The sequence below is a fragment of the Anabrus simplex genome, chromosome X (assembly GCF_040414725.1).
Source record: "Anabrus simplex isolate iqAnaSimp1 chromosome X, ASM4041472v1, whole genome shotgun sequence".
Taxonomy (NCBI): domain Eukaryota; kingdom Metazoa; phylum Arthropoda; class Insecta; order Orthoptera; family Tettigoniidae; genus Anabrus; species Anabrus simplex.
Genome location: NC_090279.1, coordinates 160,972,340 through 160,988,016, shown reverse-complemented (window position 1 = coordinate 160,988,016; position 15,677 = coordinate 160,972,340). Strand labels below are relative to the sequence as shown.

The window sequence follows — 15,677 nt, the reverse complement described above, 5'->3', positions numbered from 1 at the left end:
AAAAATTGAAAAAATAAAATAATTTGAGGAAGGCGGAAGTTAAGTGATTTTTAGTACCTGATGACAAATCTGTGTATTAAAACAAGAATGAAGGAAATCGACTGGATAGAATGACTGCACTGACTGACTTTAGTTTTCATCATTTTTTTAAATATATAGATTATTCAACGTTTATGGGAAGATAAGTTTGCGCCGTAATTCATAAAATCAAATATCAGCATGGACCCTTAAATGAGATAGTCACCAAGTTACCACAACTTACTTCTCTCCCTTACACACTTTCTGTTTTTTTATTTTTTATTATTTTTTATTATGCAGAGTGTCTCTATTTTCATACATAGGTACTGTAGGACTACTCATAAAACAGCGTTCCAATCAACGTCGACAAGTGAATATACCGCCTTTCTAACTACCATGTAAATCAGTGTCTCATGCTCGTATAGAGCAGTAATGAATCCATGCACAGCAGTAGGTGGGGGGTGGGGGTCGGCTTTAATTATTTTATTCTTGCCAAAATCCAATTCTATAATCTGACTCGCTTTTCAAATTTTGCACAAGGTTTAGTATTTATCAGTGGTACCGGCAAAAGAAACTATTAAGATGTTACTATTGTTTTGAATGTTTTATTACCTAGTATTGCAATTTGTGTCCGCCTCTGTGGTGTAGTGGTTAGCGTGATTAGCTGCCACCCCCGGAGGCCCGGGTTCGATTCCCGGCTCTGCCACGAAATTTGAAAAGTGGTACGGAGGGCTGGAACGGGGTCCACTCAGCCTCGGGAGGTCAACTGAGTAGAGGTGGGTTCGATTCCCATCTCAGCCATCCTGGAAGTGGTTTCCCACTTCTCCTCCAGGCGAATGCCGGGATGGTACCTTCCCATCCCTCCACAAGGCCCCTGTTCAGCATAGCAGGTGAGGCCGCCTGGGCGAGGTATTGGTCATACTCCCCAGTTGTATCCCCCGAAGAGTCTGAAGCTCCAGGACACTGCCCTTGAGTGATGATGATGATGATTGCAATTTGTGCCGGTGTAATTTGCATTCCCTCGCCCCCCATTCCCTCCGTTAAGCTTGATATACTCATCGGAGGAAAGTGGCTGGATTCAAGACTGCTGTCAAGTACTGTACCCTCAAACAGCCGTGTCTTTAGTTCGGATGACAGCGATAATAACGAAGTCTCCTCGGACTGTGCAAGATTTTAAGGCCTTCCGTACGGTACTTCTCTCTACTCGTCGGCTCTTTTCGTGGCTATTAGAGCATTTCCTTATAGTAGAAACACTGAATTTAAAGTTACATTTGAGAAGTGATGCAGAGTGTTTACTTGAAATATAGATATGCCTTTGGAAAGAACTTGTGTTTAGAGTCATTATGTTGAAGATGACTATGGTACGCACTCTAGTTCTTCGCAGCCTATTTAATAAATTGCTTGGAATTATCCATACAATGGACTTCAACGTTCAATTCATTACGAAACGATGTTATCCTTATCGGTACGGTAACCTTGCTGCATCTATAATCCAGCTGATCAATTAAAAAAGTACGTACGTATGCTTTTAATATAAGATACAGGTTTCTTTTTGACTTGGCCTACTATAATTCGTGGAATTGTACATTAAGTAGCCGATATGGATAATTAAAGTACCGGTACGTGCGAGACGTATTCAAACTTCGTCCTGCAAGCAAATCGTAAACTTGTATCCTAGGGGTTGTCAGACAGGGTCAGGAGTCTTGTTGTGCACTAGGGACGATACGGTACTGATACCGATACTACCGGTACTTACCACCTTACCAGTCAGGCTCACTTGATTCGATGGAACCTACACATTCTCTTTGGATGGAACTGAAACTACACTCATATGCTATTGAAGTTGGTTGGCGCAATTCGACACTGCAGAAGATGCTTTCCTTACAAATAGCAATTAAGATTTTGTTTACCTCAAATATGGAAGTTTTCTTAGGTGCCGTAGCTATTTCACTATTAAGATGCACAAGCTACAGTTGTATGACTCAGCACTAAAGGGTAGTTACCTACTTCAGCGTGAGTAATCGCTTATGAAGCCATGAACCCGAGCTTGCCCACTATAAAGGCCTTATAAAGAAAAGTGAATTCACGGCTTGTATTTTCGACTACAATCACACCGTACGTCCAACCCTTATCCCGTTTCTCTACAATCACATTAACATTATCAAAATATGTCTAAAGCATTCACTGAATGCTACATCAATGTCGCTGACCCCAAAGTTGAATTGAAACAAAAATAATTGATTCAACAACATCCTGTAAAAGAAGCTTCATTCGACTTATTTTCAACGCCAGAGAATCACTCTAAATGGTTAAAGGACAATAAAAATTACGGGCCTGTCCGGGATTTGAACCCGGGACCTCTCGCACCCGAAGCGAGAATCATACCCCTAGACCAACAGGCCGACGACGTAAATAGTGAAATTAAAAGCATTTCAAATAGTTTCATTGTTTACTTACCAGGTGAAGTAATCAAAGTTATTATCAGGAAAGTTGAATGCTATGTTGAATTACGTTAATTATGGTGTCATAAATATTCATAAGCTCTTCAGTGACTTATCACATGAGACGATGAGAGTATTATCGCCCTGAATGACATAACTTATCGCGGTGCTTTTATCAGCGTGTATCCGATCACAGATTTTTCACTATTATGGCTTCTAAAACCTTACAATTGGAGAGTATCGAAAAGTGTTTGGAAACATATATTCCTCCTGATCAGTTAACAGAAGTGAAACGAATACTTTACGGAAAAATCCTCTCGTACGTAAATTTAGAAAACTGCTACAATTCCTCACAGGTTAACATGTCAAACCGACTTCTCACTTAGAACTTGCAACATTATTTCACTATAAATAATTATTTCGTAGATGGGTACTTAAAGTACAATGTACATAAATAATTTCGAATCAAAGAATTAAGAGAAGATTTAAATAGCTCCTTATAGCGTCAAGTGAAAAAACATGACCTGTTCAACAGTTCTGCCGTCGGTTTATTGAAACAGAGTACGAATATTTTATTCATAACTTCAGTTTGACCTTCATTTCCGATTTAACAACTTTTAAAGTAGGCCTAATATAATTACGAGGTAATGGATATATCATGGTACTAGCCTATAGTGTTTCTTGGTGGTTTGGTTGTAGGCCTATATGTTTAGGAATATTCAAACATACCGAAATGTAATGTACCAGTATTTTATTCCTTATTTTTAATTGAAACGTGACATTGTTATGAAATTGGGACATCGGCCTATGTAAACATTATTGTTTGCTATTTAAATGCAATTGACTTGCTACACAGGTGCATTGTCAGTGTTGGGGGCGTGGTAGTTTTGTCCATATCACTATTCATGTGCCAGACTCGTATGTGGACTTTAGTGGTTAATTTCGATCGCAGCTGTAATGTATAAGGTACGGATTGGAGCTAAATAATAATAATAATTCATATTTTGTGATTACAGGTCATTGGAAATTCCTGAAGAAGCCCTATTACTGGCAAAGAAAAATGATTTTGACTTGCAAGGGTACAAATTTGAAGCTAACCTGGAGCATCTTCGAGCACCAAGGTAAAATATTCAGTTTATCTAATCATGTATGATTTCACATGAACTCAGCAGAGTTCGACCTCTGTCTATTGTGGGAAGCTTCTTAAAAAAATATGAGTAATAGTTGCTGTTACGAACATTTGATGGTGAATGGTTGCCTTCTCTTCATATCTCTTTACATTTCACAGCTGCAGTCAGAGTAAAAGTCTAGGTGCATTATAAAACAGGTATTCTCCAGGTTTCATTCCAGTTAGGCTCAATGATCATTGGCCATTAACCTGGAACAGTACTGTAGATCACAGTGAAAGGCTTGTTTAACCCGAGAACAGTTGGGTAGGAAAATATAACTTGAAATGTCAGGCTGATTCTGGCTGGCCCAAAATAAAAAGAAGTGTATAAGTCTGCTTTTAGCAATTCATTTACACTAAACAACATGTTATACAACAGAATGTAATCGTATCAGTACACTGAAGATGTCTTTAGAATCCTACATCTAATAGCAAATGCAAGAAATCAGTTTGAGAACAATCTTAACATTTAGGTTTGCATCCAGGAGATAGTAGGTTTAAACCCCACTGTCTGCAGCCCTGAAGATGGTTTTTCGTGGTATCCCATTTTCACACCAGGCAAATGATGGGACTGTACCTTAATTAAGGCCACGGCCGCTTCCTTCCCACTCCCAGCCCTTTCCTATCCCATCGTCGCCATAAGACCTATCTGTGTCAGTGAGATGTAAAAAAAAAAAGATAATATTTGTTGTGGATATCCACAGAGTTTGTATCAACAGGTTCTCCTGTGAGTGGGGGAAGTAGAATAACACCCCTGCCTGTTGTAAAAGTTTATAACTTGTAAAGGCAATTAAAAGAGGCCCCAGGGTCTCTTAACTTTGGAGCGTGGGTTGACGACCATGGGGCCCTTAGCTAAGTCCTGGCATTGCTTCCACTGACTTGTGTCAGGTTCCACATTTTCATCTATACTGTCTGACCTCCCTTGGTTGATGCTTGTTCTCTTCTAACCCCAACAGTTTTAGATGTTAAGGCCTAGGGAGTGTTTCATTTTCATGTGCCAGGCTGAGTGGTTCAGACAGTTAAGGCGCTGGCCTTCTGACCCCAACTTGGCAGGTTCGATCGTGGCTCAGTCCGGTAGTATTAGAAGGTCCTCAAATACATCAGTCTCATGTTGGTAGATTTACTGGCACGTAAAAGAACTCCTCTGGGACTAAATTCCGGCACTTTGGTAGCTCCAAAAATCGTAAAAGTAGTTAAAAAAAAACACTATTTGCTTTATGTTGCACCGACACAGATAGGTCTTATGGTGACGATGGGATAGGAAAGGCCTAGGAATGGAAAGGAAGCGGCCGTGGCCTTAACTAGGGTACAGCCCCAGAATTTGCTTTGTGTGAAAATGGGAAACCACGAAAAACCATCTTTAGGGCTGTTGACGTGTGGGGCTCGAACGCACTATCTCCCAGTTGCAAGCTCACACAGCTGCACGCCCCTAAATGCGCGGCCAACTCACCCGGTAAAAGGTAGTTTCATGCCCTTCATGAAAGTGTGAATAAATATTAAATGCTAGGAGCATACAGTACCACGTGATCATTCCTTTATTTTTTTTTCTGAGCAACTATGCATGTTAACATTTGTTCACCTGATGCTCCCATGTTCAAACCTTTGTCAGTCAGTCAATCAACCATCAACGATCTGCATTTAAGGCTGTCACCCAGGAAGCAGATTCTCTATCTTACACGTTGTCAAAGAGCTTGATAATTTATTGATCATCATCGCCATCATCATCAATAATTACTTATTTCAAGCTGACTGCTTGACATGTCCAACCACCTCAATCTGTTCTGTTCCAGTTTGTCATTTAGTTTTTAAACATTTAGCTCTTTTCATATGTCTTCATATCTCACTCTATCCTTCCTTGTCTTCTGCACCATACTCCTCAGGAATTTCATTTCAGCTGCCTGTACGCTACACTCATCTTTCTGAGTCATTGTCAAGGTAGGTAAGTAATATCCCTTGTACATTACTTCTTTAGCCTTCATTGGTAAATCTTTACTCCATATTAATATCCGTGCTTGGTGGTAAAAGTCGCTCCTCAGTTCTATCTTACTACAAACATCATTACATTCATTACTTCCCCTCTATAATCTTTCCTTGCTGCCTTCCTAATGTCATCCATCACCATTTTGAACAGCAAAGTTAACACACTTCCTTGTTTTAGGCCATTGAATTACTGAACACGTCCCTCGATAAATTATTCCAATTCCTTACTCTTCGTCCAGTGAATTAATATTTGCCCCAGTTTGTCCTCTTGAATTCCAACTTTATCTTCATATTATTGAATTATCTATTTTTTTTAAAAAGCTCCACTCAAGCTTTTTTTACTACTTTTGTCATTCCATACCATCTCAACCTTGGAACATACCACTTATTACAAGTAATAAATTTCATGTTGATTAGGTTGTGCATTGAACAGGTGGACCCTTAAATTGTACTTGCTCATACATACCACTTAGTCGAGCAGCTCACCTCCTTACTCCCAAATCTTCCCAGCCCAAAGTTTGCAACATTTTCATAACAGTACACTTTTTAGTACAATTTACGAACTTCATCGTATAGATCCGTATTGATACAGTTAAAACTAAGAAACAATGTTAAGTTTTGGGACACCCAATCAATACACATCACTTCACAAGTGAACTATTCAATTAAAAAACATATTAAATATGTTTAGGGACATGTTTCATCTCTATTTGAGACTTCATCAGCCATAAAATCACGCGGTAGATTACAATATTCAGAAATTTTAAAAAAGTGAAAAAATGGAAGAACCCAATGCCTTTTTAAGGACATTTTTGAGATAAGCAAAAGATATAAATATACATTATTAACACAAATTGACCTCACTTCTTGGTAAAACTTTTGTTGTCATCAATGTTAAAAAATGAAATATAACTTGAAATATGATAAGCCTGCCATAACGTCTCGTACGTAATCAATGTCCATTGTTGCTGTCCGTATTTATAACGGAAGTTCCTTTTGAACTGTTGAGAAAACATTGGAGAACAAATGTACACAAGTTTAATGAGGTAGTTTAACACTTCTTGCAAACAATTTTTCTGCAAAGTTAAATATAAACGACCTTACTTGAAAAACATTGCAAGCATTGTTACCAATTATGGTTCCTTTTTTTTCAATTTCTGAATTTTGAGTTTTGTAATCTACCACGTGATTTTATGGCTGATGAACTCTCAAATAGAGATGAAACATGTCCCTAAATATATTAAATATGTTTTTTAATTAAATAGTTCACTTGTAAAATGATGTGTATTGATTGGGTGGACCAAAACCTAACATTGTTTCTTAGTACGCTTTTTGTCGGAAATAGCCAAGAATACATCTGATGCTTTCCTTTGATTCTCTTCCAGTTCTCATATCAAGTAGTCTTAATATGTGGGTCCCATGCATTGGAACCATACTCTGATTGGGGTCTTACCAGATACTCTCCATTATATCCTTACTACAACCCCTAAGTATCCTCATAACCATACTGTATCCTTTCTTTACAACCTCGATAATTTTTTTTACCCAATGATGATCATTGCGTATGTGAACACCTAGGTACTTACAATGATCCCCATGAGGTACTGTCACCTCATTCTTCTTCGAGTGTCATATCCGCTCCCCCAGACATTGGCGATCACCCTGGAGAAAGCATTCCTTTCTTTAGCCAACTTGAAGAGTTGTTTATTGTTGTCAGAGTATATATACGTACAGAAAATAGACATACAACTAAATTAAATTAAATGGTTGATTTGACGCCCTTAGGCAACCTGCGCGTCATGATGAGGACGAAATGATGCTGGAGACATACACCCAGTCCCCGTGCCAGGGGAATTAACCATTTATGGTTAAAATTCCCGACCCTGCCAGGAATTGAACCCAAGACCCCTGTGACCAAACGCCAGCACGCTAACCATCTAGCAATAGAGCCAGACACAAAACTAAATGACACAATGCGTTGCATCACTGGGACTGTGAAATCAACTCCATGTCACTGATTACCTGTGTTAAGTCACATCCCTCCACCACACCTAAGGCGGAAACAAACTCGTCTGAGGAAAGCTAAGAAAATCTTTGTACCGCCTTCTTTATCACTGCATTAGGAATTCTGCCAACCGCCTCAGCGACGATTAGGATCAAGAAGACCAGCCAGTGTCATTGCAGGGAAACTTATTGTGGGTAGATTTAAGTGATAGTTGGAAGAAGGAGTGGTCATTAAAAACATTGGGAACAAATGCCCACCGTCTTGATCCCACTAAGAAACCAAAAGGTTTTGACCTACCAAGGTACCTTTGGTTTCGTCGCAACAGATTAAGGACTGAACATGGCTGCTGTAACTACTTTCTGTATAAATGGGGTTGGATCAGCTCACCAATGTGCAAATGCAGTTTAGAAGAACAGACAATTGAACATCTCGTTCAATGCTGCCCTCTTCATTCCTACCCTGGATTTCCTGATGACTTGTTCAGTCTCTCCCGAAATTTAATTAAGTGGCTGGAAAGCTCGGACTTTAAAGTGTAATTTTGTCTTGTGTCTATTGTATATAGTTTGTAATTACTGAATGACTAAATAAATAGCTGTTGTTGATGCAGGTTCATTCTTTGATGTTTTAGAGCCTTTACATCAGCGGTCTATCCGCTCCTCACTTGCCTTGTATCTTTCTTTTTAATATGAGTTGTATAAGCCTGTACTTCCTGCCTCGTAGAACATGCCTTAAATAAGCTGTTTTCCTGTCTTTGATTGTGTTTGCCAGCTCACAGTGGATATAATTATTTTCAAGAAATGGTCCCAAGCGCGCATGCTTCGTTACTGAAATTAATTCCAGTTAGGAAAAAATGCTAACATATCACTTTTATTATTCCTTTTGAGTAGAGACGAATTACCAAAAAAATTTGCCTCAGTGCTGTGGAAGTGACATTTAACGCGTATTTATGTCGGTAAAAGTCAAACTGAATGCTGGCGTCAAAAACAACCCATGTTGTAAATACTACACACTCTCAATTATTTTTGAAATTCCTTTGCATTTGGAATATATTACCCTTAAATGAATGGATAGTAACAAAAAGAAACACATATTTTGTAATTATTTTTAACCTTGGCCTAAAATGGGTTAATCTAACTGTAAATAATTTGACCAAAGTTGAATTAAAAGTAAATTTATTTAAATGTAAAATTATAAATTTTTAATAAGGTATTTTGACTGAAAAAAAAGACAGCATTGCTAGACTGCAGTGAATTGGAATGCATTCAAAGAGTGTAAGCTATAAAATATTTAGGGTAACTTTCAGTGAAGAAATTATTTTGGAGTTATGGGATTGTAAGTGACTACAAAAGACTGGTATGATGGTAAATGGGATGAGAAGTCAGGTTGTAAATTTCACCAAGAAGAAAAGTCCTCTCAGTTTTAATTACTGTAATTAATTATATCCATTGTGGAATGTCCGTTTTGTATTACTGAGTGACCATTAAAGTGGGAAATAAAATCCAAGCACTATGGGATGTGGATATACGCAGAGTTAGTGACTTGGCGGTTGCAAACTGGATGGCAGTGTGGAAAATTTTACTGATAATTTCTAAATAATGAAGTTTTTTGATTTTCATCCTAAATAATGAAGTTGATTGATTTTCACTCAGGTATAATCTTATTTTTGCTTGTGGTTAGGCAATCCTTGACATTGGTATGGGAGAATGGTGATATATAGAAAGCGTTGAGAACATAAAGTCGTAAATCTGACCGAGGCCTAATTGGCTCCTGCGCGCAATAAGCGGAAAGAAGGAACAAAGGGTGCGAAAGAGAACCGCTCAACCGTCGGTAGTTGTCGCAAGAGGAAAGCCCTTATAAACCTGAGACTGTAGAGTGTCTGGTGCGAGGTATCAGGCCTGTTATATTATGTTGTATTATTTATCTGTTTCAATACCTTACGTGTAACATAGTTAAATATTTACAATATTCACGGCTAACCATTTGCGGATGCGGATGATGGAAGTGCGGATGTGGATAATATTTTGTATACCTGCGCAGAGCGCTAACTATAGGTCGTATATGACCCAATAGTCTAAAATGGGTTAAACAGAGTCTGCACTGATTCTATATCCTTTCCAATGGAAGCTGTGTCATCAGCAATAGCCTATGTTGACACAATTGGAATCCATGAGTATTAGATATCTCAGGTTGATTAATATACTGATAGTATCATCAGTTGCTAGATTAAATTAAACAGATGACAAACAAGATCCTTGAGCTATTCTACTGAGAAAGGACGTTCTCTCAGATTCTACAATGATATTATACTCCTGAAGAAGATCAGTAATAACATTTTGCAGACCGAGCTCGATAACTGTAGTTGCTTATGTATTCTGGAGATATTGGGTTCGAACCCCACTGTTGGCAACCCTGAAGATGGCTTTCTGTGGTTTCCCATTTTCACACCAGGCAAATGCTGTACCTTAATTAAGGCTACAGCCACTTCATTCCCACTCCTAGCCCTTTCCTGTCCCTTCTGTGTCGGTGCGACGTAAAGCAACTTGTAAAAAAAAAAAAATGCAGATTATTAGGCCTGCTTTAAGATATTCATGGCCAACATTGTGATATGTTTTGAAAACAGATCTTTAAAATTCAGAAAAGTAATGTGATTTCATGGTCATGGATTATATAGGGTGGCTGTGAAGTTAGGGGTAAAGGTTTGATAAGGAATAAAAATCCTCATCAAAATGTTATTACAACTAATAATTACACAGGGTGATCAGAAACAACGTGAACCAGGCATATATGTGTTAGAGGGTTGGTCATGCTGGTAAATAATTTGAAATAAACAGTCTGATATCTCACACTGTTGTCAGATACGGAAGTTAGCCTATGAGATTATTCCAAGGGTAAATTTAAATGGGCTTTGTGAGGCAGTATAGCTAAATCTGTACGTGGCTTAAGACCGGCATGAAATCACCTGTCAAAGAATAAAACTTCTCCAGGGGAGGGGCTTGAATACACGCCTTTGAGCTGACAGTATTGCACCATAGCTACGGTGATATTAGCTCAAACCACCAGTGGTGTTTGATGTTGATTTCTCAGCATGGCTCTCAAGCCATTCTTAAGCCATGTGCGCAGATTTAACAACACTGCCATTCAAAGCCCATTTGAATTCAGCAGTGAAGCGATCTGATTGGCTAACTTCAGCAGCTGATAAAATGACAACGGTGCGAGATATCAAATTATTTCTTTCAAATTATTTATCAATATAAACCAACCTTCTAATGTTCATATACCCAGTTCACATTTATGACCATCCTTTATTTATATTATATGATGTAATTTGAAAAAAAAAAGCATTTTGTTTGTTGATATTCTACGTGATCATTAACTTGGGTTCCATTCAAGTCAATACATGCTTGAAGTCTTTATTTGATGTTTTCGTATGCCTTTCTGCAGAACTCAGTGGAAATTGAACTTAACTCTTCAGTTAATAACCTGGCACTGATGAGCTTCGTTTTGGATACTGTGTATGTACACTTTATCCTTTAAATATCCCCAAAGAAAAAATCTGAAGGACCGAGCTCGATAGCTGCAGTCGCTTAAGTGCGGCCAGTATCCAGTATTCGGGAGATAGTGGGTTCGAACCCCACTGTTGGCAGCCCTGAAGATGGTTTTCCGTGGTTTCCCATTTTCACACCAGACAAATGCTGGGGCTGTACCTTATTAAGGCCACGGCCACTTCCTTCCCACTCCTAGCCCTTCCCCGTCCCATCGTCGCTGGTAAATAATTTGAAATAAACAGTCTGATATCTCACACTGTTGTCAGATACGGAAGTTAGCCAATGAGATTATTCCAAGGGTAAATTTAAATGGGCTTTGTGAGGCAGTATAGCTAAATCTGTACGTGGCTTAAGACCGGCATGAAATCACCTGTCAAAGAATAAAACTTCTCCAGGGGAGGGGCTTGAATACACGCCTTTGAGCTGACAGTATTGCACCATAGCTACGGTGATATTAGCTCAAACCACCAGTGGTGTTTGATGTTGATTTCTCAGCATGGCTCTCAAGCCATTCTTAAGCCATGTGCGCAGATTTAACAACACTGCCATTCAAAGCAGTAAAGCAACTAGCAAAAAAAAAAAAAATCTGATGGTGTTTGGCCAGGGGATATTGCAGGCCATTCAATAGGACCCCAATGCCCAGTTCACGTATTTGCAAACCCCCTCATGAAACTGTCATACCATAATGCAGCAGAGCTCCATCTTACTGCCACCACAAGTGTTCAAAATCATCCTGTACCAATTAAGTCCTATGTCACTCCTGCCCACACCATTACTCCTGGATAGATAATGTGCTGAACAGAAACATTTGGGTTCACTTCACCATTAAATCCAGTTATGTCCATTGACCAAACAACATGGTGTTCCTAGTCAGGAATCATCTTCAAGCATATGCAGCTAGGTGTTAGCAAATTAAGGCACTGATCAAAATCATCTTTGTTTAGTACACGTAATAGCCTTGGTCAGTAAGAGTATAGTTTCAAGTCTCAAGACTGGTTCATTTTTTTAATAAGTTGCTTTACGTCGCACCGACACAGATATGTCTTAGGGTGATAATGGGACAGGGAAGGGCTCGGAGTGGGAAGGAAGCAGCTGTGGCCTTAATTAAGGTACAGCCCCAGCATTTGCCTGGTGTGAAAATGGGAAACCACAGAAAACCATCTTCAGGGCTACCAACAGTGGGGTTTGAACCTACTATCTCCCGAACACTGGATAGTGGCCGCACTGAAGCGACTGCACCTATCGAGCTCGGTATACTGGTTTACTTGATACTTAGCATGATAAATAGCCAACATTGCAACATTGCAACTTTAATTTATGAGGAGAACATGCTAATTCCTCAGCCACACATTCTTGATTCTGTTGTGTATGAACTGGCCTTGGACCGTGAGATAGCTAACAATTCCTGTTTTAGTGAACAGTTTGTTTATCCGAAGGGTTGTTTGCATTTTCGATCCTGAAGGTCCATACAATTCCGTCATTTGGTGTCTAACCTCAAAAGCATTTTTTGACACAGAATATAATTTAGTACATAGTAGATAGTAGATAGTCTCGCTTCTGCAATTTTCTCTAACAATGTACAGCGACAAAAGATGGATGCAGAAACAAAACAAAAGATTCGCAAAATATAAACTAGTGTAATTCACGTACACAATTAAACAAATTGAAATGTTTGTTCCTTACTTCGTGGCCACCATGTATGTATGTTGAGTGCTCAGCCTGGAGACTAGTTTGGACCTCAACAGCTCCACCATCAGCCGTCATAGGTGGCCCAGGCATCTTGGAAGAGGCAAAGGAGGAGTGAGGTAGTTTCCCATTGCTTTCCTCACTGAGTCAGAAGTTGTTACTACATATCGGTTGGCTAAATCCACTGAAATGCCTGCACCAGCTGACCCAATGAGCAACATTTTCACACCATTCATAACAAGGACTGGCTGCATAAGGAATGGTATTACTAGCATTGCTCATACCTCGGTCATTTTCGTGTTGCCAAAGCTAAGGATGAGACTGAGAGAGGTCAGTGAAAGTAACAAATTGATATAGTGCAGTGTAAACACCTGGGTCTTGGCAGCGAATGTTGGAAAATTGTATTTTTCTCTGTCAGCAGTACAATGGGATTTGTAACTGAGCTCAATTTTGCAAGCATGTATTTCTTGTCAGTTAAATTAATCATAACTATTGAAGTCTCGAGGAAGCTGGAAAGCATTACTCATTCTCTTGTGTATAAGCATTGTTATTTATACACTTACTTGTTCTCTTCATTGTTTATTTATTCTTATGTTCATGGCTTACATTACTTGCTGAAGTAGGGAATTTTGAAGGTAATTTTTGTGTCTACATTTTTTTACAGGTTGGTGCGAGTGGGTGCGGTGCAGAACAAGATCGTCCTGCCGACCACTCTCCCCATTGCTGAACAGCGAGATGCTCTCTATAACAAGATAGAATTGTTGGTGAAAACAGCTGCTCTCTGTGGTGTAAATATCCTGTGTTTGCAGGAAGCATGGCGTAAGTACATAACAATAATATTTTTTTTGCGAGGGATTGTGGAAAATCTTACATGAGACACTCGTGAAGGGTCTGCACTCCACGAGTGTGTGGGATTCTTACCCACTAAAACCACACACCCATTTTCCCACGATATTTGTATTCAGACTACTTCTTTCTTCATTCATCTTTCACTGATGCTCAAAAGCATCCAGATCCCTCTTCTTCTGGTGCAGGATACTTTGCACATATTCTGTCAGCCTATCCCAAGATTCCTGATTTCTCAGCATCTCAAGCACAATATTATCTGGTGTCAATACTTCGAGTTCAGCTTCCACAATACTTCTTTCTGTCAACCAATGATCACACATGAAGAAAGTATGTAGGATGTCATCTATATCACGACAGTAAATGCATTTTGGACTGCTGGCTATGTTCAGTTTGTGCAAAAATTTGAGGAAGTATCTGTGCCCTGTTAGAAGCTGAGGTAATATAGTAATTTACATCACCATGAGTCCATTCAATCCAATCATTTAGACATGGTATTATTCACTTTGTCCATTTCCCTCGAGGATAACTTTCTCGTCTCTGTTTCCAGCGCTCCATTCGACGGTTACGGGCTAACTTCTTTGCATGTTTCTGTCCGTGTTCTCCTTGAGTATGCCAGTTTTCCTGTCGTTCAAAAGCAAGTAAATCAATAGGCGCTACTCCAGCTATGGTGAGCATTGCAGGTTCGGATACCGTACGATATGCACATGCTATTCGCAAAGCTGCTCTTTATAGTACCGCAGCCATCATTCTCCTATACTTTCCTGTCTTCATTGATTCAGCCCATACCTCGGAGCCATACAGAAGTACTGATTGGACTGTTGACATCATAAGTCATCGTTTGCTAGATCTCGGGCCTTTGATATTGCCCATCAGTCGACTAAGTTCGGTCATATATTTTGCTGCCCTTTCTGTCACCCTCCAGTTATGATGCCAGAATGTGAGTTTGGTATCAAGCGTAATGCCTAAATATTTCACACTCTTAGTTGTTTCAATGGCCATCTCTCCAACTTGAAACGATACAATGGTCTCAATTTTTTTCTTGTCAAAAGAACAATTTCTGTTTTATTATCAGCAAGTGTTAGTCTGTGATTATTCATCCATCCCTTTACCTGTCGCATCACTTGATTCAGTTTAAGTTGCGCCAGTTCCAGATCACGGGTCACTATCAAGACAGCCACATCGTCAGCATAACCTATAAGTGTTGTATCTTCAGGCATCTCTAGTCGCAGTAAGCCATCATAAGTAATATTCCAAAGGTCTGGGTCAAGACTGGATCCTTGTGCTGCACCATCTGTAATCTGTTTAGTCTTTTGTCCACACTCTGTATTATACAGCAGTAAGCGATCCTTCAAATAGTCTTTCAATATTCTCATGAGATACTCTGGAAGCTTGAATGTTTCTTGAAGTGGTTCCAACATGTCCGTCCATCTTGCTGAGTTAAAAGTATTCTTCACATCCAGGGTCACAAGAAGCGCCACTTTACGAGAATAATGATTGCCCATTTGTGCTCTTTTGGCAGTGTTCACTACTTCTAGTACTGCATCAACTGTCGAATGTCCTCTCCGAAAGCCATGCTGACGAGGTGACAAGTCCCCAGCTTGCTGAACTGCTGAGAGTATTCTGGGCTGTAGGAGCTTCTCTAAACCTTTTCCTGCAGTATCAAGCATACAAAGAGGTCTATATCCCCCAGACTTCCCTTTGCTGATCAAAACTAATCGTGCCTCTTTCCATCGATTGCTAAAAATACCTGCCATGAGGCAATTGTTGTACATTTCTAGCAGCAACTGCGGACAGAATTCTGCCGTTATCTTCAGTACTTCGGCTGGTATACCGTCTGGCCCTGGGGCTTTCTTATTTCTGAGAGAACTAATGGCTCTTTGTAGTTCATCTGTGGTGAAAAGCAGTATGTCGATTGGTTGCCTTACATCTTCATCAGCAATCCTCTCTGGATGATCAGGAAACAAATTATCCACTTTTTCTTTCAT

The 15,677-nt window shown here is 39.5% G+C and overlaps 2 protein-coding genes and 1 non-coding gene across 3 annotated transcripts in view; 1 reads left to right on the top strand and 2 right to left on the bottom strand.

Annotated features, from left to right (window-relative positions):
* The window catches only part of Tango2 (transport and golgi organization 2), a 52,927-nt gene extending 50,938 nt beyond the window's left edge, over nucleotides 1-1,989 (bottom strand). Inside the window, exon 1 of the mRNA XM_067158950.2 lies at nucleotides 1,929-1,989. The gene's annotated coding sequence lies outside the window, so the exon portion shown is untranslated. The remainder of the gene's footprint in view (nucleotides 1-1,928) is intronic.
* A 359-nt stretch (nucleotides 1,990-2,348) lies between these two features.
* TRNAP-CGG (transfer RNA proline (anticodon CGG)) lies at nucleotides 2,349-2,420 on the bottom strand. Its single transcript has one exon. It is a non-coding gene; the product is annotated as a tRNA-Pro (tRNA).
* Nucleotides 2,421-2,490: 70 nt separating this feature from the next.
* Nucleotides 2,491-15,677, top strand: part of pyd3 (beta-ureidopropionase pyd3) — a 64,518-nt gene continuing 51,331 nt past the window's right edge. The window contains exons 1-3 of the mRNA XM_067158944.2: nucleotides 2,491-2,778; nucleotides 3,476-3,580; nucleotides 13,508-13,662. Of these exons, the coding sequence (XP_067015045.2) occupies nucleotides 2,669-2,778; nucleotides 3,476-3,580; nucleotides 13,508-13,662 (370 nt within the window). The 5' untranslated portion in view covers nucleotides 2,491-2,668. The remainder of the gene's footprint in view (nucleotides 2,779-3,475; nucleotides 3,581-13,507; nucleotides 13,663-15,677) is intronic.